Source organism: Chinchilla lanigera, unplaced genomic scaffold (assembly GCF_000276665.1).
Source record: "Chinchilla lanigera isolate Chin_1 unplaced genomic scaffold, ChiLan1.0 scaffold00005, whole genome shotgun sequence".
Taxonomy (NCBI): Eukaryota; Metazoa; Chordata; class Mammalia; order Rodentia; family Chinchillidae; genus Chinchilla; species Chinchilla lanigera.
Genome location: NW_004955406.1, coordinates 23,445,635 through 23,469,686, shown reverse-complemented (window position 1 = coordinate 23,469,686; position 24,052 = coordinate 23,445,635). Strand labels below are relative to the sequence as shown.

General features: G+C 43.5%; 1 protein-coding gene across 1 annotated transcript in view; it reads left to right on the top strand.

Moving 5' to 3' along the window:
• Window positions 1–24,052, top strand: part of Fam129a (family with sequence similarity 129, member A) — an 85,878-nt gene that overhangs the window by 53,621 nt on the left and 8,205 nt on the right. The window contains exons 6-12 of the mRNA XM_013521626.1: window positions 3,973–4,088; window positions 10,174–10,278; window positions 10,586–10,748; window positions 15,469–15,656; window positions 18,789–18,950; window positions 20,858–20,968; window positions 22,850–22,957. Coding sequence (XP_013377080.1) covers window positions 3,973–4,088; window positions 10,174–10,278; window positions 10,586–10,748; window positions 15,469–15,656; window positions 18,789–18,950; window positions 20,858–20,968; window positions 22,850–22,957 — 953 coding nt within the window. The remainder of the gene's footprint in view (window positions 1–3,972; window positions 4,089–10,173; window positions 10,279–10,585; window positions 10,749–15,468; window positions 15,657–18,788; window positions 18,951–20,857; window positions 20,969–22,849; window positions 22,958–24,052) is intronic.

The window sequence follows — 24,052 nt, the reverse complement described above, 5'->3', positions numbered from 1 at the left end:
TTTTTTTTTGTACTGGGAATTGAACTCATGACCTCAGGCTTGCCAGACAAGCGCTTATGCCACTGAGCTATATACCCGGCCCCTGGTGAATGTTTTATCAGTGAGTGGAGAGAAACACGGAAGATAAACTTAGCCAGTTTTCTAGTGATACCAAGGTGAAAAGGGGTTAGGAGACAGAATTACAATTTTCAAAAGCCTTTATACCAAGCTTTGGCTGATCAGTCTCATTACACGAAGTAATTTAATAGGGATAATGTTCAAATCTGTCCTTTAGAGTCAAAAGGAGAAACACAGGTTCAGAGAGGCAAGAGTTTTATATGAAAAAGGTGTAGGAATTTTAAAGGACTGCAGGAAAGATATGAGTCAGCAGCGTGATATGGTTGTAATTAAAAAGGGGTTGGAAAATCAGAAAAAGGAAAGTAATCTTTCTTCTTTGTGTGACTTGTGTTAGTCAGGCAATATACCAACTTTAAAAAAAGATGTTAACAAGTTAGAATGGATCACTGCAGAAAGGAAAGAAAAAGGAGGGCCAAATTTAGAAAGACCCCAAAGATACGTTGTCTGTTGATTAGTTAAACAAAAATTAAGTATGTCCAGCTGATTACTGTTGCTTCGAAGTTCCTATATGGAAGAGGAGTAAACTTGTACATTTTGGTGTTAAAGGGAAAATGGGATTAATGAGAGAACTTATGGAAATAGATTTTGGCTCAGCAGAAGGAAAAACATTCAAATAATTAGAGTAGTTCAGTGATGGAAAGAACGATTTCATTAAGTCATGAGCTGTCTGTTGTTAGAAATATTCAAACCAAGGCCAAATGAGTGTTTGCCTGGGATTCTGTAAGATCCCAGCATGGAGCAAAAGCTAGAGGTAGGTGACCTTTAAGATCACGTCCAACTCCCATAGTCTATGACTTAAGTCAGCATGAATGCCAAGGCTGCTTATGACATGCCAGAGCCACTTTTTCAACTCTTGGCTCTGGTGCTGACCAGCTGTGTGACCTTCAGCTAAAGAAAAAATTAACCATGTTTTTGCCCCAGTTTCCTCTCTCATAAAATGAGGGAGCTGAACTTAATGTTGTCTAAGTTGCTTTCAGTGCACCTGTCATATTACAGGTTGAAAAAGAGACTTGAGATTGATACTTGCCATTTTCTAAGTCTGCTTGCAAGGAGACAGCTTAAAGATCCAAACCAGCGGTGATTCTGGGGACCCTTGAGCTGATCTCTCAATCTGTTTGTTGGCATGAGAGGGAGACTGTGAGCCTGGAGTTTGTTCCCTTGAGAACTCCAGTAGGAAGGTGATCCAATAATTTGGGAATCTGATTCCTCTGTAACACCTGTACATGCTGCCTGAGTTCAAATGCCTTTGCAAATAACTTAAGGAAAATGAAGATCATTTTACTATTGTAATGTTTTTTTTTTAAAGAAAACAGACCTTTGTTTTTTATTTGCTTAGTGATAAGGCAATTGCTCTTGAATTTTGTTCCTAACCATAAGGACAAATACTCCTAAAGCAACCTGCCCTGTGGCAGATCTGTTCTAAAAGTTTTGTATAGATAAATTTATTTAATTGATTTATAAGCTGAAAATCTAATGATGAATCAGTAGATTAGATCCTCCCATTTCTACAGTTATTTTTTCTTTCCAAAGATCATTGGCCGAGCCACCATCAGTGCAAATGTCCTTGTTTGCTTTCATATAGATCTAGAAGAGAATAGACAGGATGTAAAATACCTCCTCCAGTTTCTGAGGTCAGTGGGGGAAGAAATATTAAAAAGTTATGGTTTTTGTAAGGACTTGAAGCATTTAAAACTTTTTTCCTTGGCTGGCAGGCAGGTCTGGCCATATTCACTCCATCCAAATACAGTACCACATTTTCTTCCATCTCCTTCTTTCCTTAGGTTGGAAATGAAAACAGCTGTTAAAAATAAGAGCACATGACTCAATCTTGAATTGCAATGTAGTAATTACAGTTTCCATCTCATTTGGCAAAACCCTTCCCAGTGTCCTGAGCACATATTGTGATCCCCTTGTGGGGAAAACACTACCGATGGTGTTGTCAGTTTTATAGCAAGATCTTAACTTTTTGTTTTCCAAACCTCTGAGGTTAAACGCTAGATCAGTTATTGAGCCAAGAAAAATTACAAGGTACAAAGTACTTTGGTTTGAAAACTTGATGCTTAGGACATGCCCTTTTTCTGGCTTCTTTATTTTGACTAAATCTCTGCATTGATACTAGAAATGTCAGTTCGTGGTCCACATTTTGGAAAGTGGAGTTTCTGGACTTTGTAGTATCTTCACTGTGGAGAATTTTGTTTGAACTCTTGTAGAGGTTGTGCCCTGAGTTGTATTTATCCCTCTGCAAGTTCCTGAGGCTTGTAATCTAGTAAGCAAAACTTAACAGTTCTATCCACAAGCTATTGACTGTTGCCTTTCAGAGCATATTGATTCTCTCTTAGCTCTGCTCAGTCCCCTGTATCATGTAGTCCTTGGCTGTGTAATCTCATTGTTTAAATCTATGGTGGCACCCCCTGTGACTCAGTGCCTTCAGTTGACTGGTCTAATATCATCCTATGCAGATTACCTCCTACGGACAAGACATCCTTGTCACAAGTTTGAGCCTAGCCTTGGCAAGTTAGTAGCTTACTGAGACCTTGTCTCAAAATAAAAAAACAAAAAAATGGGTTGGGGATGCAGCTCAGTGTGACAGCCTTAGGTTCAATTCCCAGTACTGAAAAAAAAAAAATACTCTGTGCCCTGTAGTGGGAAAGGCCTTAAATTTGTCCTTCACTCACTTCATTTCTCCTTTCTAAGATTTGTTTCTTTACTATTTGATTCAGTTCTTTCTTTCCTTCTTCCCTTCCTTCCTTCCTATCTTTCTTTGTGATGTTGGGATCAGATCCAGGGCTTCATGCAAGCCAACCACAGGCTCTGCCACTGAGCTAATATCCCTGATCCCAGTTAGATTATTTTTAAATTCATTTCCCCACTAAGATTTCTATGATTGTATTATTACTGTGTCCTCCAAGAGGTAGTTATATGTGTTGGAAAGGAAGACACAAGAGTGGAATGATTGTGGAATTTGGGAAAGCCATTAGGTCCCAGTTCTGTCCTTCATATCCAAAATCCCACCACTGGATATTTATTCTTTTATTATGGGATATTACTTCTCAGATAAAACATTATAGAAAGCCCAATATTTTTGGAAAGACAAACTATAAACTAGTAAGTGAGGCAGTGCATTGCAATGGTTAGAAGCAGGCTTAAAGTCAGATTGCCTGAGTTCTCACCCTGGCTCTGCCACGCACTAGTTACTGTATATGACGGTAGGCAATTAATTCACCCTTTTGTGCTTCAGTCTCCTCATCTGTAAAATGGGAATGATGGTAATACTCTCTTCAGGAGTTTTTGTTAGGTCTCTATGAAATGGGTGAGGTTTGCAATAATTGTCTTTTGTTGCAAAAATTAGCACACTACGTGATGTCCTTTTGACAGGTATCTGGTATAAGGTCACAAAGAAATTAAAGTTTTCACAAAAGGTCCTGTTACCGGATGGCTTGTGTGAGGGAAATGTTACAGTTGGTAGCATAAAGTTAGTGGGGATGTGGAAAGAGAGAGGGAAACATGTATAAGAAAAAGAAAGGGAGATGAACTTGTTTCTAGTACTAACCTTTATTACAGGGACTGACAAAGGTAATCAGCTAAGATGGTGAGCAGGTAATGGGATGTATACCTGAAGATGAACTTCAACTCAAGTACTTGTTTAGATTTTTTGTTTCATGCCTTGCTGTAGATCAGTGATGGGGAACCTTTTAGAATTTTCGGTGATACAAACAGCCTGCAGCACGCATGCCATGGGTTTGCCACCACCGCTGCAGATAATACTAGGTCTCTGAATTATTACACTTAAAGAACTATGGAAAAATACAAAACAGAGCATTTCACTTGGCTTACTGCCCTTCCTCTTCCCTTCAGATTACATGAAGCAGACGACATTTGAAGCCCAAGCGTTTTTAGAAGCTGTGCAATTCTTCCGACAGGAGAAGGGTCATTATGGCTCATGGGAAATGATCACTGGAGATGAAATCCAGGTAACATGGGGCTCAGAAGTTTGGATCCTGTCTCCTTCCGGGCCGTAGGAGCGCAGGGTCATCTTAATACATGATGAGAAAAAGTTGCAAGAATGAAAGATACAGAATCAAAGACCATCTCTCTTATTGTCTTGAAGCGTTTGGTCAGCAAGCTTTGGGAAACCCCGTACAAGGAGCACCAGAGCAGGCGATACAGGGTAACCTGAAGCACAACAGCAACAGTGGAAGGCACTGATTCCCTTTCCTCCCACCTCAGCCCCTTTTAGAGGCTACCTCTATGATCTCGTGATTCAGATTGGAAGCAAATGTGAGTCGTGAGGTACAGTGCAGTGTGTTAGGGGCATTGGGGTTATCAGACCTCCATTTAGATCTTGCAAATTATTTAGTCTCTTTTCGTCTCAGATTACTCCCATGGCAAAAGTAGAAATAATAAAGTTTACCACGCAGAGTTGTGAGAATTAATGGGATGTTATTGAAGTAGTAGACGGCAGTATTTTTGGCGGTAGCATTTCTTTACTGAGTAACATACAAATGAACTAATGAATAGAAAACCCTTTAAACATCACCAGCTAGTTTTCTATATGCTTCATTTACCATTTCTAGTTTTCCGTCCTCGGTGGACCACTATAATTTCCCACGATCTGGATGAAATGCTGATCACGCCCTGAGCACGCTGGTGGGTGTGGTCTTGGGGACAGTGTTGCATAATCCTAAAGGAGCCTGTTCCGTGCTGTGACCCCAGCCTGCATTCTGATACCAGTCACACGGCTGATTCAGCCGAGAGGAGGCTGAGTGTGGGCATTATGTAGTTATGGGCTCACATTCATTCATTTCTTGCATCTTCTACAGTGTGTCTTTGGGGATCTGCTGGAATTTTTTTTTTCATGAGGGAACAATATTTGAAAGATGCCAAATGGTTTCTTAGCCTCTGTGTGGTCATTAAACAACTAAAGCCAAATATTATCTGATGATGATGGATCTGTTCTTTATCATTATCATTGTGCTGCATGAACCAGGATCTTCTCTTTTTTGATATATCTGAATTGATTTAATTTCCCAACCTGAGACGTATTCCAGAACTTTAAGCAGTTGTCAGTAACTAGCATTTGGGGAAGCATAGCCATTTGTAAGTATGAGGTTAAAAAAAAAAAAAACATAAGAAGGGGAGGGTGGAGCATTTAACACTGATTGGTTTGTTGTATAAGCCAACATATTTAATATTGAATAGATATTTAAGATGTAGACCAATATTAAAATGACATTTAATGTAGAGAGCAACTTCTCTGTCTTAACAATCGTGTAAGTCAGGGAGGGCAGTTATTATTTGTTTTATAAATGAGAAAACTGAGGGAGACATGTAAGAGGCAAGTTGCCCTTTTTTTTTTTTTTTTCATTCAGGAACTATTTATTGAGCACCTACTATGTCCAGGCCCTGCTGGGTGATAGTGATCCAGAGATGGACAAGATAAGTTCCTGCCCTGTGAAGCTGGTAGTTTTAGGGTCGCATGTCAAGTAGACAAGGCAAAGGAAGTGATATGATTCTGTCTCTTGATTCACTGGAAGATCAACACCCATGGGCTATATTGACTTATGTGTTTAATTATCTGCATGAGTTCAGCTAAGGAACTTGCTGAATTTTTTTCTTGAATCTTAGGTCAGCTCACATTCATTCCTGATGCCATTGAAAATAGCTACTTAATTATTGCTTTCTGAGGGGTTGGATATTGATTTTTTCGTGTGTTTTCTTTTGTTTCTACTATCTTTCCTTTGGGTTGATAAATGCTAAGTGCTGTCGGGTGCAAGACACCTAAATGACTCATCTCTTGCTCTTGTGTTGAGGCCAGGCGTTCACAGAAAGCACCAAGACGACAAGGCAGCCATATGCGTGTGCACACGTGTGTGTATATACAGAGTCTATGCACATTAGGCTATCATAAAGCATTAGTTAAGCTATTAATTTTGCAATATAGAAATACTGTGAGAAACAAAAGAGAATGACAACAAGAAACAGGAAACAGCTCTATCAGTGCAAGAATCATCAAGTGATGAGCAAGACATTTTGCTCCACCAGGAATCTGAGTATCTTTGGGGAAATCCTAGACTCGTAGAGTGAACTCCAGAGGGACATTTCAGGATTATTTGTGTAGCACTCACTAAGTGAGAAAAAGAACATTCAGAGAGTTTGACTGAAGTTACAAGCCAGTTTGTGACTGAAATACATTTTGAACCAGCTTAGAGAGGCTTGGTCAAAAGAAATGGCTTCTAACGTGTTCGTGTGTTTCCGGATAAGGAAGGTTCTCCACGAGCTCTGTACACAGAGCAGAATAGCGAGGCAGCATTATCCTGCATAGAAAGAGTTTAGAGTCCAAAGAAGTTTTCTAGTAGCTACAGAAAATGACACAGCATAACTGAATTTCAGAGTATGATTTTTTTTAAATTAAATTTTAAGCACTGAGTTTATTTGCATTTTTCCCTTCCTGTCTGCTACCAACTTAATCATAACACTGTCTTAGTCTTTTCTACTTTGGGGGCCTATACTCAGAAGATTCTCAGCCTTCTCACATTATTCTCTTCACAGTAATGACTCATACAGCAAATGCGGCAGCCCTTGTGGTGATGATTATTTTAGGCAAGGGTCCAGGCAAAGCAGTATCTCAGAATAACTCGCCTGCCAGACTGTTAAGGTGAAAATGTTTATATATGAGTAAAAGCATCCACATATTTTCTACTTGTCAATATAAGTGTATCAAACAAGATCACGTGGGAAGCCCTCTGCAAGATATAAAATATCTACCGTTCTTTGGTGTATTTATTATTCACCTTTAAATTAGGCAGATGGTTGAGACAAGAGCTCATAGTTCCCACAGAACTCAGCAGTTTCAAGACGAGAAAAGTGTAGGTCCTGTAGGTCTTGTCCATTCCCACCAGAACGGCCTTCTGTTGACTGATCTTGAGTTTCGACCCTCTTTAAGTAGATTCTTTCACCAGCAGTCCTTCAGTTAACACCAGGGCCAAGGGCTAACAGCCTGCCTAGACGTGGGGCCTGCCTTGGGAGGGAGGGCAGCTCGCTCACCACCCTTCCAATACATTCCCACACGCTGTTTCTTCCCAGACAAACTTTCTTTCAACTCTCTAAGTTGTAAAATAGAACCAAATTTCTTGGAGCATTGTATGGGAAAAACTAGAAGAAAACTGTAATAAGCCCACCCAAATGGAACTTTCTTTTTCTTTGGCCTTTGTATATAACATGTGTATCTTTTTAAATCTTTTCCCACTCATGCTATAATTCAAACCAATCTCTGCCAAAGAATGAATTGAGACAATGATTATGATTCTTGAGTTTAATGCTTTTCAACCCAGATAGTATTGCCCGTTACTTGTAAGCTCTGGCTTTAGTCTCTAGCCTTCTCAGTCCCTTCTCTTCAAGCTACACGTGGGCAAATCTTGGGCATCATGTTCCAAATGAGAGTGTACCCCCGCTGACCAGGGTGGGGCCCACGGACTACTAATTGCTTATTGAATCTAGTTGTTGGACCTGCAGATTTCCATGGAATTTGCACATTGTTTCTCCTAAATTCATTAGAAAACCGTGATTAATCTGTTGGCTGCTTCCAGAGAACAGCTGAGGAAGGTAAACACATCTCCATCATGAATTATCAGGGCTGGCAGAAATCCTGTTCCCGGTACAATCTTCATCACTCTAGGCAGAGCCGCAGTACAGGTGACAGGAGCCCCACCGGCAGCACCAGGCTGAGCCGCCAGCTCTCCCAGGAACCCAGAGACACAGCGAGGTTGGACAGCTTGCTCGCCTGCCCCCTGGAAGAGTGCCCGTTCAGATCCGCTAGCATGCTTCACCCCACCACAGGAGCACTGGTTAGAGCAAGGTCCAGTGAGCTCATGAGTATTCCCACAAGTATTCCCACTACCATGAGGCTGGCCAGCGGCCTCAGAAAAAGTCTTCCTTAATTCCCAAAGTATAATTTGAATTTTTCTGACAAGTGAGAATAAGGAAGTCAGTTATTTTAAATAAATATTATTTAAATTGCATAAACAGATGTCTCGAGGGATTCACTACTTTCCATCCTGCTTCCAGTCCTAACACTGCTCTTGCCCTTCTGTAAATCTTAGCCCACAGCCTTCTGCTGAAGCCTGAGGTGTTCCAAGGCAGGGCGCAGCGGTGAAGAAGGAAAGGCCTGTGTTAATGGGTGGACTTGTAGAACACTGCCCAGATTTAATAGAAAAGTCTTCATTGATCTGAGCAAAATTTTAGAAGATATTTAGGAAGACAGCTTTTAAAAACACCCTGAGAAGTTTAGACAGATAACTTGCAAATGTCCAATTGTTCCAAAGCATTTGTTCTTCCCTTTTTCTTCCCTTTATAAAAAAGCTCTATCTAGCTTTATTAAAGCTATTTTTCATAAACAATCATAATATTTCCAGCAGAACATGGACTGATGATTAACAGTACCCCATAACTTTGAAACCCCCTTCTTCAATGGACTCTGAAAACCAGAAAGGCTTCACTGTAAAACCTAGTGAAGTCTTCATTTGATGTTATGAACAGAGAGAATTTAGAGTGAAGGTTAACATTTCACACTGAACAACTTTCCCCAAGCCAACCCCGGCTTTTAGGAAATGAAAGTGGCGGAATTATCTGTCTGAAGACCCACTGACAAGAAAAGGAACCATTGCTCTCTTGAGGAGTGTCATCCTACTGACATCACTGGCAAGTCCAGCCTGCCTGACACACTGGTAACCAGTTTTGGGTGGACGAGATCCAGCAGGTCTCTGGGCTTAAGACAATTAACTGTGTGCTGAAGGCACACAGAGAGGATAATGTTTGTCCATACCGCAAGGTGTTTGTGCTGAGGTAGCTGTGTGAGTCATTGTCAGGGAATCCGTCCTGCTGGGAGCTGAGAAAAGATACTTCAAAACTAGAAGGAAGAGGTGTTTTCCCCCGTAGCCATCCAGCTTTGGAGAGGTAGATTAGTGAAATACGCCCCCTCCCCAGAGCAACAGTAAAGTACTCCGTGTGCTAACCACATAGCTATAAAAAAGTAAGACAAAATTCTGTAGTTTATAAAATGTCATAGCATTAGTATTTCTGTCACCAGAAGTCCACGGCCACTAAAGCTGCATATTCTCCACTGGGGCTGCTCAGCCCCTTCAGCTTTCTGTGTGGTCCATTTGGGCATCTTCATTTTCTGTCAGTTGCTTCCGCTCTTGCTGGCACTAGCTATTCCTTTTTCCTCTTTGGGCACCTTCTCTTCCTTCTCAGCGGGCCTTTGAGGCTTGGGCTGTGGCTTTGGAGACAGCATTCCCTTCAGACTTTCTTTTGGCCGTGGTGGTGACTGTGGGATGTACATGCCGGACAGGAGGATGCACGGGTGCTTGGGTTTTGATCAGTCCAGGTGGGCTGTTCACATCTTTTCTTCTTTACACTACTCCTACCTTTGTTTTCTAAATACTGTAGAGCAGTGATGGCAAAGATTTTAGAGCTTTCAGTGATATAAGAAAATAGGAATGTACACAGTTAGATAATGACGGGGTTTGAGGAAGAATGATAGTTCCAGCGGATACTGACTAGGACTGAAGCCATCAAAAGCAAGCTTGACTCTCTACATAACTTTGCTACCGAAACCCTTAGCCATTATTGAAATCTCCGCTTGTATCCTAAATGCACTAGGTCCTTCTAGTTTGAGCATGAAAACTTTGAATTTGAAAAATTTGTTCTTTCCACTGGGGAGACAGCAGTGGAAACACGTCAGCAGATGTCTCTGTTCTTTGTGACTGTTTAGGAATGTTTACCCTCCAAGATTGTCTCAGTTGAGATTTCTGTGGCCTCAGAACCAGGGTTAAACAATTAAATTAAGCCTGGGTGTAGCTTGGTGGTAGAGGCCCTGGGTTTAATTCCCAACACACACATGCACACACACATACACACACATGTGCACACACAAAACTCTTAACTTAATAGAGTTCACATAGCCCAGGGAAGAGACGGCCATTGTGAGATCTCTAGTCGGCCTGGTGCTTGGACTTAGCCATTGTCAGCTGACCAGCTTTGGGGTTCTCCTCTCTCCAGGTCCTGAGTAACTTGGTGATGGAGGAGCTCCTGCCAACCCTTCAGACAGACCTGCTGCCTAAAATGAAGGGCAAGAAAAATGACAGGAAGAGGGCTTGGTTTGGGGTAAGTGGTAAGACTGCTCTCCGGCCGTGCTTCTCCAGATGAACATTCTCTTCGCTGTGCTTTTTAGAGCATTTATTGTTCCTGTTAAATAATCCCTTCTCTGGGTGGAGAAATGTCTATATCAAGCCTGCTTAATCTCACTTATATAAGAACTAATCCAAACAGACTTGAACTTTAAAAGAAAACTCAAGTGCATGCGGGGTTTTGTTTATGTTAGGGGAGGCTGTGGTGAGCCCTCCCCTTCCCCTTCACTCTGTGAGGGACTTGCACACAAGCAGCCACGATTCCCATGTGACTCCCGTTGCAGCTCCTGGAAGAAGCCTACAACCTGGTTCAGCACCAAGTCTCAGAAGGATTAAGTGCCTTGAAGGAGGAATGCAGAACCCTGACAAAGGGCCTGGAAGGAACAATTCGTTCAGACATGGATCAGATTGTGAACTCAAAGAACTTTTTAATTGGAAAGATCAAAGGTCAGTGGAGATCATCCGTGCTCCTACTAATTATAAAAGCTGTATGTTTAGGGAGCCACACATAGTTAGAGTACAGTTGGCTTGTCTGTATTTGTGTGTTCAAGAAAGTGTAGATTGAGAATATTGAAAAAAATCATACTGCGCACATTCAGATTTCTTTTTTGAGATTCCCTAAACAATGCAGTATAAGAACTACTGCACTTACATAGCATTTAGCTTTTATTAGGTATTATAAGTAATCTAGAGATGACTTAAAGTATATGGAGGATACAGATGGATGTGCATAGTTTATATGCAAAACATTTACCATTTTATATCAGGAACTGGAGCATCCTTGGATTTTGGTATCCTTGGAGGTGGGGTGGGGGCTGGGTCTTGGACCCAATTGCCCACAGATACTGAAGCAAAACAATACATAGTTTCACAGAAGAAGTAAACTGAGGAAATTGGGAGGAGAGATAACATTTAAAATAGGAACATGCCATAGGTACTACAAAGGGCCTAGACCAGAGGTGGTGAGCCTATGGCCCACATGCTACAGTGGGGTTTTTGTTACTATTAAAAGCTCTAAAAGGTTCACCATCACTGATCCAGACCTTTCCATGGAAGTGTTGTGCACACAGGGTGGAGGAAGCTGCTTTATGCCTTGTGGCAGCACCTGTGTATTGGGATGCTGCCTGCCCTGCCCTCCCTGTAGGATTTAGTATATTAAATTTTTTTCCACATTGGGGATTGAACCTAGGGTTTTTCCACTGAACTAAATCTTCAGTCTTATTATTCTTATTATTTTTTACTTTGAGACAGGGTCTTACTAAGTTTCCAGGGCTTGGCTCAAACTTACAATCTTCTCACCTCAGTGTCCCAGAGTCCTGGGATTCCACGTGTGCACCATCACACCCAGTTTATACAGAACGAGGACAGCTTCTACCTGCCTCCTTCTGCAGGAAGCTCTGAAAGGCAGAGCCCAGCTGCCCTGGTTTACTCAAGTATATATCCAGGACCTAGGACTACGCCTGGCATATAGACACTCCCAGGGAATGGTTGGACCATTGAATAACTCTGACAGGAAAGCCTATAAATTTTGCTGAGCATCCATAAATCCAGATTTCTAGCCCCAACTCCAACATTAAGTATTTTTCTATACTTGAGGACCTCAGTCAAGTTCTGTTTGCCTTAGTGTCATGCTCTGAAATCAAAGATTCAAAAGAGTGTGGTGGGGAAATTGCGGCCCTGAGGTCAAAGCCACCACCTGATTTTGTAAATAATGTTTTGCTAGAATACAGCCATCCTCATTCATTTATATATTGTCTATAGCTGCTTTTGTGCAATAACATCAGAATGGAGTAGTTGGAACCTCAGTCACAAACTTATTGAGTACAAAGTAAAAAATATTTACTGTCTGGCTGTTGACTAGCAAAGCAAAGCAAAGCAGAGCAAAGCAAAGCAAAACAAAGCCAAACAAAATGAGTTTACCTATTCCCATACAAGAGGCCTTAGTTGGCTTCATAGGATCCTATAGGATAAGTTCTATGGTTCCCCTTTCTGTGTAGGCCAACATGACCCAATAAATGCACTATACCTAATGTCACTTCAGAGGAAGAGCTTGACGGCTCATCTGTGATTGTTTATTTTATTTTATTTTATTTTTTGTCTTTTTGAGACAGGGTCTCACTGTGCAGTTCAGGCTGGCCTTGAGCTCACTTTGTAGCCCAGGCTGGCCTCAAACTCACAACAGTCCTCCTGCCTCAGCCTCCCGAGTGCTGGGATTACAGGCGTGCGCCACTACGCCCGGCTGTGATTGTTTATTAACAGTCTTTTTAGCCAGTCAGTTCACAGGTTGTCACTCATTCCCTCAATTAAAAATGTGTACTAATGTCTTCTGCGCAAGGCGAGGGAGCTTTCAAAGTGCATGGAAGCTCTGTTCTTCTGCTCCCCAGCCTTGCACTCTAACAAGAGATTGTCAGCTGGGTAAATTAATTTCTGCAGTTCAGACCCTTTCCTACCACAGCCCAGTTTGCTTCAGGGCTTTTGAAATAGGTCCTACTGAGAGGAGATTAGAGGCATAACCGCCCCAAGCGTGTGATGTCTGTGTCTGTTCACGTGATGCTTTCCGGGTCACGCCAGTGCCTTCTGTGTGTTGTTACCCAGGCCTCGATACTCCACGAGCACAACTGATCAGGAGTCTACTCTATGTCAAAACACTCTGCAGAATTTAAAACCTCCGGCACCAGCTCCGGTGCCAAAATTTTGTTCTCTAGGGGCCAGAAGGGCTTGGCTGTGGCCATTCTTGTGGCTGGAGTTAAACCATTCTCTCCTGGTTAAACCTCTGTGGCTCCCAGGTATCCTGATAGAATGGGAAAAGATCCTGCCCTGGACTGTTAGTGGTTTCCTGAAAGAAAGCTTGAAAGGAAGCAATGATCAAGTCTTTTTAAAGTGGGATGTCAGTAATGTAACCAAGCAACATTCTAAGCTAGTCTCTGGCTCCCTACCTTTCGAACAAGGAAGGGAACTAAAGGGTGCATTGACAAAGTGCTTTGGATTTCAGAAAAAGCTTCGGGGGTATTAAGTAGTGATCTCTTCATTTCCTCCCACATGACTCTCGGAAGCAAAGCCATGGGGCTTTATTAGTTCTGCTTCACAGCCCATTCAGTAGGCATTTATTGTGCTTCTGCAGAGCACAAGGGCTGTGAGGACTCAAAGAAGACAACATTATTTTGCAAGTAGTAGCAGACAGAAAGCACCTCACAGATACTGAGACAGAGGAAAAGAGTCGATAGATGCTGTAAGAGGGGTGGGGAGAAAGGCAGAGGTTCCCAGGCAGCATGCAGATTCCATCTCAGCTTCAAAAAACTGTATGGGTACCACCCAGGGAGGGTCTCCTTTAGTCTCAGGGGCTTACCAAGGGTGATAATGCCGACAGTGCAGGAGGAGCTAGCAGAGTTCCCGAGTGCTTCTGAAGAGCTACGTCCATTCAAAGCACTTTGAAAAGAGTAAACTCATTTAATTCTTCCCATAACCCCAGGAAATAATTGCTTGTATGGTCCCCACTTCGCAGATAAGAAAACTGAGGCAGACATGAAGGAACTTGCCTGAGGTTCCAAAACGTACAGGTTCCGTCCCTTGAGCCCCAGCTTTTTAGGTGACATCCCTTTGCTCACTGCTTTCGACAGCTGCCATTGCTGGGGCAAGGCTTGTGGGTGAAAGTGTCACGACGCAGTACTCAGATGTTCATCATAATAGCGTGTCTGTGCGCTTGAGAATAGCAGAGGGCACAAGTGTGGGACATGGAATTCATTCAGCCCATAGGGAAACACCTGCAGACTGCAGTTCGGGAAGCTCAGGGCTGGTTCCAGGACATTAAGCTGTCCCAGATGGTGACATGTGAAGTAGACCGGAGGACTGGAGCAGAGTGTGTGCAAGCAGACGTGGTGGGAACAAGTCCGGGGTAACAGAACCCTGCATGAAGGTGCAGAGAGGGCCCAGAGCACCCTGTGGTACCAGAGGCCAGGCACAGCGGGCAGAGAGGAGCCTCGCCGGCCTGCCGCGTCCTCCATGCTGATCCCTGCCCTGCGGGTGAAGGTGGCCAGCTTTGCTAAATCATCACTGGCTACTGCCAGTGTTCAGGATTATCCTGAAATTTTAATTAGGTGCTTTTGAAGTGCTTTTTGTAGCGAAGTTAATTAATCATTAATTTAATCTCCTGGCAAAAAAATTTGCCTTTTGATATCAAGCAAGTCATTTCTATAAGAGTCATAGATTGCTTTGTATTTGATTAAAAGGATTTTTTCTAATAGTTCTATGACCTGTTTAATCTTTTCCACCCTGAATATAGAGGGTGTTGTTATCTGGGATTCGGATTCTCAGAATCACAGGCAGTAATCTGATCCTCCATAACGATGGCATAGTTCTGCAAACTAAAATAAATTGAATGTGGCCATTCATCGCAGCATAAGCAATTTATTTTCTAAGAAGAACTTAAAAATACACTTGAGGTCCTGCTTTTGAACATTAGGGTATGAGTTTGGCCAGGTCATCTGACATCTCCAGGCTTATTTTGTCCCCAGCTGTAAAGTGGAGGGGTCGGACACCTCGCCAGTCTGTGCATCTCTTTTCAGTTCTGCAGCTTCTCACCCACAGAGCGGCTCAGCCTCTCCCTCTGCATCACTGCTTGAGAGCCGGGCTGGTCGGGAGAATCCTCTTGCCCTGAGAACTAAGCGGATTCCCTGTCCTACCCAGACTCACTGGGCAGTGTCTTTACTACTCTCTTTAATAAATGAAAGGGTGGCACTTCACTCTGGAGAATGGAAATTATGGGGACATTTTTTCATCTTCCTATAGAAATTTTCTGTGCTGTGTGCGTTTTTGTCACTAAGCCTGTCACCTTCATGAGAAAAATACGTGTTTGTTTTGTTTTAACTGGAGGTGAGGTGACAAGCTGAATGAAATTTGGTTTCATTTTCCTCCCAAGAAAAGATTTACTTGTATTTTTAAAAGTCTTTTAGGGTAGGAGAGATGGAATTATATTGACCAATTAGCTCTTAGAGAAATAAATTAAAACAATATGTTGTGTTTCTAGGAGACAAATGATATGTACACGATGGTGAATAGTGGAGAGGGGTCTTACCCGTCAGATAGCTCCAGGGGGCGCTGTTCAGCCTGGCCTGGCTTTGGTGCCTCTGAGTGCAGTTTTGCTCTACATCACTTTGTTTTCTTTCCTCAGCAATGGTGGCTCAGCCAGCAGAGAAAACCTGTGGGGAAAGTGTGCAACCATTCTTGGCATCCATTCTGGAAGAGCTCATGGGGCCCGTGAGCTCTGGGTTCAGTGAAGTACGCTCACTTTTTGAAAAAGAAGTGGATGAACTCAGCCAGAGCTTTCAGACCACCAAGGACAGCACCCAGCTAAAGGAGGTAGGATTCAAGGTTGAGGAGCTGCTGCAGGTGGGCTTCTAGGGCTGTCTTTTCCATGGTGCCAGTCCCGCCTCCCTCCATCCCTCTCTCCTTCCCTCCTTCCTTCTTTCCATCCTTCCTTCCCTCCTTCCTTCCTCACTCTCCCTCCCTCCCTCCTCCTTCCTTTCCTTCTTTCCTACCTCCTTTCCTTCTTTCTGCTATTTTATCCGTCCAATGACCCCATTCATGGACCTAATCCATCCACCTAATTTTCTTTTTTTTTTTTGTCTTTTTGAGACAGGGTCTTGCTGTGCAGTTCAGGCTGGCCTTGAGCTCACTTTATAGCCCAGGCTGGTCTCAAACTTGCAATGATCCTCCTGCCTCAGCCTCCCGATTGCTGGGATTACAGGGGTGCGCCACCACACCAGGCTCATCCACCTAATTTTCTTATTAGTGGTTTCTCACCCATAGAGCAGCTCAGCCACTGCATCACTGCTTGAGAGCCAGGTGTTATTATTTCAAAAATAATAACGTGCTTGTACAAGTGAAGCAATATATTCAATATTTTATATATGTATATAATTAATCACACCACTGATATCATTAGTTCTCCTCTACTCCCAACTCAAATCTAGTGAATCAGAAATTCTGGGGGGTGAGGCCTTTGGGAATGTTTTAAGAGGACCCCCCCAGAAGACTTGGAGCACTGTCAAGTTTGAGAGTCAGTGGCATAAGATGTTGTAACATGGCTTGGTTTTATGCGAGACACATCATGACGAACATCCCTACAAGCCAGTAGATAATATTGGATACTTGGTTCTTTTCCTTTTCCCCTCCTTCCTTCCCTGCTCCTTCCTCCTGTCTTCCTCTCCCTCTTTCTGCCTCTCCCTTTCTTCCGTCCTTCTTGATACCACTAAAAATGAATTTTCCTTTTAATCAACACATCATAATTGTGTATATCTTGGGGATATCATAAGGTAATACAGGGCATAATGACTAAATTGGACTGATTAACATTTTAAATTCCTCAAACACTTACCATTTTTTATGATAAATCTTCAAGCTCCTATAGTTCTTTAGAAAAATACAATAGTTGTAAGCTATAGTCACCTTTGCGCTATGCCTTCGTTTTGAATGCCAACATACATGTATAATTGTACAAAAACAAGATCATAGGGCCGGGGAGACAGCTCAGTGGCAGAGCACCTGCCTGGCAAGCCCAAGGTCCTTAGTTTGATTCCTGGTACAAAAAAACACCCCAAAACCAAGAAAACAAGATCATTTCATAAATGCTTTGAGGTTTCCTATCACGGCTTATTTTTTTAAACTTGCCTTTACTCTCCCTTCTTTTCTGACACCAACTGCCTCCCCTGGAATTGCCAGCATCATCAGCCTTGCCCTTGCCATTCTGTGCTTTCCTATATATATATATAAAATCACACATGTGCACACTCTCTCACATTCTTCTCTCTCATAGGCTATTTTCTTACATTGTTTACTTTGAGAAAAATGGGCCCATATTTTATATGCTATTCTGCTTATCAGTTTTACAAAACTACTTCATGAAACTATTTCCAAGTGAAGTGTTTCAGTTCTCAATCATTCTTTGTGATGGCTACATAGCATCTCGTGTAGGAAAACATCATGACTTGTTCAGCCATCCCACTACTGCTGGCACACAAACAAAGCTGAAATAAATAACCTTGTCCATGCATATATCTTTATGTCCCAGTGATTTTATTTCTCTGGGGTAGATTCTTACGTTGAAGGGTATATTTCTCATGTTGACAGATGTTTCCATTGCTGTAAGTTTTATATTGTACTAATTGTGTCTGGCTGGGGACCTTCTCCACAGCACCACTGGTGACAGGTGTAATCACTGGACCATCTGATAGGAGCAGAGAGGCAACCCATTTTCCTGTCCTGCCTGCTTAATTGACATTTTTTAAATGATGCATTTCCTTACTGTATGACAAGAGGAGAATTGTGCAGTGTGCTTTTGATTATTAAGTTCATTTCTTTGGACCCCTTCATAATTCACTTCTTAAAGGGAATCACTTTCCCTTTTAAATTCCAACAGGAACAGGCCCTTTTGACATCCCTGTCTGCAGTGCGTCCTGTATTATTCTCATTCACCCAGCCTTTCCTCCAGTTCTCCCTGGAGCCTTCATCCTCAGGAATGTTGTCTTCTCCTTCTCTACCCACTGTCCTTTTCATTTTAACCCTCCAGTATTCAGTGTTTTAAAATAGTATAAAATAAGGGCTGGGCATGGTGGTACACACCTGTAATCCTAGCCCTCGGGAGGCTGAGATAGGAGGATCATTGCGAGTTTGAGGCCAGCCTCGGCTACAAAGTGAGCTCAAGGCCAGCCTAAACTGCATAGCAAGACGCTGTCTCAAAAAGACCAAAAAAAAAAGAAAAAGAAAAAGAAAAAAAGTACAAAATAAATTTAGAAACAGAAGGCCCTCTGTTACAACAATGTTTATAGTTTTAGAGTCTGCTGATAGCACTTGACTTCGGCAGATGGTCTGATATGGGAAGCCCTGTGTCCTTGCTGATGAAGTTATCAGCTGTGTAAACTCAGTGGGAAGGGACCCTAGTTTATAAGACCTCTGGCCGCTTCCTCGCCTCCTCTCCCCATCCACTAGCACCACGGACCAGCCTGCAGCAGACCGACAGAAACCTTGTGGGCACCGACAACCTCAGAATAGTGGGGAGCCCTGGCTTTTTGCTCAGCGTCTAGGAGTCCAGGGAGTGTCCTAACCTCCTCAGGGTTGATTGAGAGGGAGGCCACTCTTTAAAGAGAGCTTTGGACGCTCATGGGCCCAGCAGCAATTCTATGCTTAGTGCGTGAGCTCTGAAGCCGGAGCTCTGAGTCCACTGAGAACTTAAGGAGACTGGACACCTCCTCACCTAGGGCACCCCTGGGTCTTCCCTTCATCTGGCTGGTTCTTCGACGCTTTCCTACACAGCAGTGGAGCTGCCTCGGTGGCCCACGGCAGGAGAGAAATGAGATGTCGCAGATGTAGTGGTCCCAGTAGTGATTCTAATAACGTACTTGTGACTGTTTTGAACGTAGGTATCATGGAATATATATGAAATACGGCTTCTGTATCTGAAGATGTATATTTTTTCCCTTCATCAAATTGCAGCATCTAGACCAGCTTATGCATCTGCCGCTAGATTCCGTGAAGATGGAACCTTGCTACACGAAGGTCAACCTGCTCGAAGAGCACCTGCAGGATCTCAGGAGCCGCTTCAGATTCCCACACGTCGACCTGGTGGTCCAGAGAACCCAGAACTACATGCAGGAGGTAGGAGCAGCCGGAGTGCGCAGAGCATGCGTGTGTGAAAGAGAGGGCAGGATGCACACGCTGGCAGAGGAGGCGGAGTCCCGGCGTTTCGTGAGGCGCACTTCCTCAGTCCTCTTGACCGAGGACACTCTGTGCTTCCGGCTGCCTTCATCTTTCTTCCATGTTGATGAACATCACGGGGCAGAAATGTCTCAGATAAATAAAGTAGTACTGATCAGTAATTATGTAATTGACAAATCAGTGCTTAACTACATATTAGAAACACCTGGGGAATTTTTAAGACATACTCATGCTTATACCTCATTCCCAGTGATTCTGAATCAATCTATCAATCTCTCTCTCTCTGTGTATAAATGTGTGTGTATATATTTGTAGGTTGTTTTTATTGGTGCATATTGGTTATGCACAGATGAATGGGTTTCGTATTGGCAGATTCGTATATGTATATAACATACACCATTTTCACCCTGTCACCCCCCTTGCCCTCTACCTGACCCTGTTCCCTTCCCAAAGTCTCTTTTTGTTTTCACACCACCTCCCCTTTTTATTGGTTTTTTTTTTGTTTTTGTTTTTCTCTGGTACCGGGAACCGAACTCACAACCTTGCGCTTGCCAGGCAGGCGCTTTTGCCGCTGAGCTAAATCCCCAGCCCCCACCTCCCCTTTTTAAAAGCGTCCACGTTTGAGAAAACAGGTGATATTTGTCCTTCTGAATCTGGCGTATTTCACTTAACATGATGATCTCTAGTTCCGCATTTGAAAATTTCCCCCCATTCCCATTCCTCTTTCTGATATGCAGCCAGGATTGAGAAGCACTGGCTCCAATTACTGTAATTCCCTAACCTCGTTAAGAATCAACCAATCAACCAGTCACTCCATCCCGGCTTCCTGCTTGAATCTGAGTTCTCTGGATGGGTTGCTTCTCCCTCTCCCCGAAGGAATTTTTTCACCAGGGGCAGGAATGCATACCACAGACTCGTCCATATTAGAGTGTTTCATAAATAAAGCAAGGGTGTGGTCAGACACAGTCCCATCTGACCACAGACGCCCTAGCGGGAGCTCACTGTGGGCTGGACACTGCCTGATCCCACCCCAGGGGATAGATAGATTCTTGGATTAGTTCACCACAATGTTGTAAGTGCTGTGATAAAGGTTTGTGTGAATGCTTTGGGATTGACCGCAGGTTTGGAAAGACAGGAGTGGTTTTCGCTTTCTTTAAAAGTTATGGTAGGATAAGCAATGTATCTTATTACCCAGCCGCTGAATTATAAGAGACTAAGTTGAACAAAGAACAAATTGGGCAGCAGTTTATCAGCAGGTCCTTTGGTAATAGTGCACCCCCAGAAACAGATACAGACACAACTGCAGAGAATACGGTATCTGAACTGACTCCATTTCCTGACCCATGGCATGTCAGCCACGGCCACCAAGCCCTGACCTGCCTCCCTTCCCCGCCTTGCAGAGAAAAAAGAGGGATATAAGGTGGTGGGGTGGAAGGAACCGGGGTGGGGATGCTACCAAGTGGTTTATGTCCACCTAGTCTGAGGGTGCTGCCAGAATGGCTGCAGAAGGCTCCCGCCTCATCTCTTTAACTGTGGCTGCAGCCGCAGGGGAGGATGTATCCTCTGTCTCGGGGCCCTGGGTTTCCCCACTGGTGGAGGAGGAGGAGATGAGAAAAAGATCTGCATGCGTGCCGACGTCTATACCTGTGTGTGGTGGGTGTTTCCTGGCCTCTTAGTGATGCCTTGGTGACCACATGGTTGTTAGTTTCACAATCCACGTCAGTGGGATGAGGGGGTCACCCTGTGTCACCCCAGAGCAGAGCCTGAGGACTCCTGATGGCTCATCTGAGCCAGGCCAGGCTGACCTACGGCTGACGGTGCGGGTGTCTGTGTGTTTGGATTTGCAGCTGATGGAGAACGCGGTGTTCACCTTTGAGCAGTTGCTCTTCCCACACCTCCAAGGAGAGGCCTCCAGAACTGCTGCCGCCATTGAGAAGGTGAAGCTCCGAGTCCTCAAGGTAAAACTTTTGTCTCATCTATGGGAAGCATCAAACAGGAAGGTGGCCCTTGTTTATTCTGATAAGTGCAAAATACCCTACTCTCCTTCTCACTCCGCCTACCCCTCCCCAAAGTGACTTCATCTTGCAGCGATTTCCCCAGCCTGACTTTCTCGCCTGTTCTGCCATCTAGTGGCTACTTTAGGGACCACAGTTTCTTAACATTGTTGCCCACCTTTGGAAGGACAGGGCCCAGTTTACTTTCACAGCAATTGAAGCTAACAAACGTTTATAGGCTGCACATTACAAGCATTATGACAGGTATTGTTTGCCCTATAAAAATAGGCAAGGCACAGCCTCGCTCTTCAAAGAGTTGGCAGTATAATAAAACTAAACTGCCAACATATTAAGAAAAAAATCAGAACATCAAGGGCGAGGAAATAACCCAAAGAAAAGATACCTGCCATATGAAATTGCTTTTAATGCACATCATCATTTAAATATTGCTATAATAAGAGATTGTACATATTGGTACATTAAAAAATTTTAAAAACCTACCAGGGTTCATTTGATCATCACAAGAACTTGTGAGAAGGTTAGAATATATCCCAATGAGGAAATGGACCCTCCAAAAATTGACTCAAGCTTAACAGGCTAGTCATGGCGATCTTAGAGCCAAAGCTATCCTTTAGTCTAGTCTACTAATATTTTTACTGCCTTCTGCCTATCTTAAATAATGGTTTGGAACAGAAGATGAAACTCCCACCAAGCCCAGGGTTGTCCCTGAATTTCACACCTCATCTCGATGCCTCACACCTAGGCAGAACTCGGGTCAGCACATCACTGAGACAAAAAGCAGTGGTGATGATGGTCACACAGATACTAATGTATGAGCACCTGAGCTGAAGGAAAAGATGGTACCACTGCCAGGGGTTTCAGCAGATAGAAGGAGAGGAAGAAAGCAAAGCTACCCACATCTTAGGACCTTGAGTCTGAAAATGGAATTCCAGTGATGCTATTTCAATTCCATTGCTCATGTTAAGAAGGTTCCTGCCAGGCGTGGTTTCACTAGTGGTCGGACACCTCCAGTGCTAGGACACTTTCTCCCTCTCAGAACAGCCCATTCCCTCTCTCGACACTTTTGACTTCCTTGTTTTAGATCACTGGTAATTGTTTCCATCCTTTCTTCATAGTCCTTCCTCACCCACATAGTACCTTTTGGTCAATTGTACAGAGCTATAATTTTTGCCTTAAATTAGTATCTCCAGTGTGAATGACCTCATATGTCTAACCAGCCAGTCTTCATTTGGCTTGATCATGCTGCTCCGTGCCTGCCCCCTTCCCCAGGTTGTCTGTGTTCCCCTTGTGGTGACATCTAAAATCAAACACTGGCCTCTAGTTTCGGATGTTTGGTGCACGTCAGAGAGAATCATCGTTTTCCTTGTTCTAGACATTAACTTTCTTTGGGGGGGTTAGTAGGCCACAGTGCTAATGGATTTCAGAGCCAGGCTCTCTCTTACCCTGTAGTATCATTTCTACTCATTGCTCTGCCTGGAAGACCAAGAGTAATGGGTGACTGTGGCTGCCATGGGCCTGCCCAGAAAGAGTAGTGAAAACATTCACGCCCAAGTTCCATCCCCAGCTTCTTTATAACCTCAATGCCACTTCTCTATTTTGATCTTGCCTCAGCTTCCGTATCTGTAGGAGGGGAGAGATGGGTCATTCTGTCACAGCCTATACCTGGTCTGAGCAGGATTTAGATAGAAAGACCTCTGAGACCTTGGAAATGCAAGTCTTCAGATATTAGGAGGGAGAAGATGACCTGGGTGGCTGGGCTTTTTGTTTAAGTGAATGCTGACAGATTTTAATGCCACTATTTAGCAGATGTTTCTCTATTAACAGCAATATGATTATGACAGCAGTACTGTCCGGAAGAAGATCTTTCAGGAGGCACTGGTTCAAATCACGCTTCCCACTATGCAGAAGGCACTGGCGTCCACGTGCAAACCAGTAAGAGGATGGGTTGCTCCAAAGATCTACTTTATTATCTTTGGAGTTCAAATGAGTTCTTCTGCTATAGTGTAATTGCAAACAATAGACTAGACCAGGGAGGGATTGGTGAACTTTTTTGGAAGTGGTCAGCTAGTGAATATTTCATTCTTCACGGTCCACATTATTTCTGTTTGCGATCATTCAGCTCTGCTATTACAAGCACAAATGCAGCCAGATATGATACACCAACAACAAAATCCAATAAACTTTACTTACAAAACCAAGAAGCTGCCAGAATCTGCCAAGGCCTGGTCCAGAGGCTGTCTCCCAGGGTAGTGATCTGAACTGGAGCCGCACTAATGGTTGATGTAGAATACCTAATGAGACCAGCTGTTCCGCAGTATAGTAGGACTCACGTCCACTCCTCCGACGCTTGACCTTACATATGGCAAGATTTTAAGTAACGTGACTACAGAGAGGTACCTGTTGTGTTACAGCCAATAGGATTTGTTTACTGAAACTAACAGCACTATTTGAAGCTGCTGCAAGCCATGATTATGAAGGAGAGTCGTGGCCTGCAGGGCAGTGTGTTGGCCGAGTAGAAGCTGGAGGCTGGTTGCAGTCTCAAGATTCACCCTCAGGATCCCAATTTAATTGATTGAGAGAATTAGCATATGACACAGTTCATTCAATTCAGCGTAGACCTAGTTTGTAAAGCTGGGCACATCACCACAGTATAAATGCCCCTTAATTATTCCTTCCTGCAGAATTCTTTAGTTGGTAAAAAATTTAAAGGGCCTCTAGCCTGAAAACATGTATTAAAATGTATCTACGTGGTCCAGGCACCGTGCCAGCCTACCTTGTGTTCTAGAACTCACAGTAGAGAGGCAGAAGACAGGCACACAGGAGTTCAAGGGAGTGTGCCCCACTGTGCGTATGGGATCAGAGGCGGCCACCCTCAGAGAACTCCAGAGCTATGCTTTCATCCAGGCTTGAGGGCTGAAGGGCAGTCAAGGGAATAAGGACCAGGAAGGGAAGAAGAAAGGATGTTCCAGGCATGAGCCTGTGTACCACATTTAACAGAGAAAAAGACAGAAGTTCAGAGCAGTGACG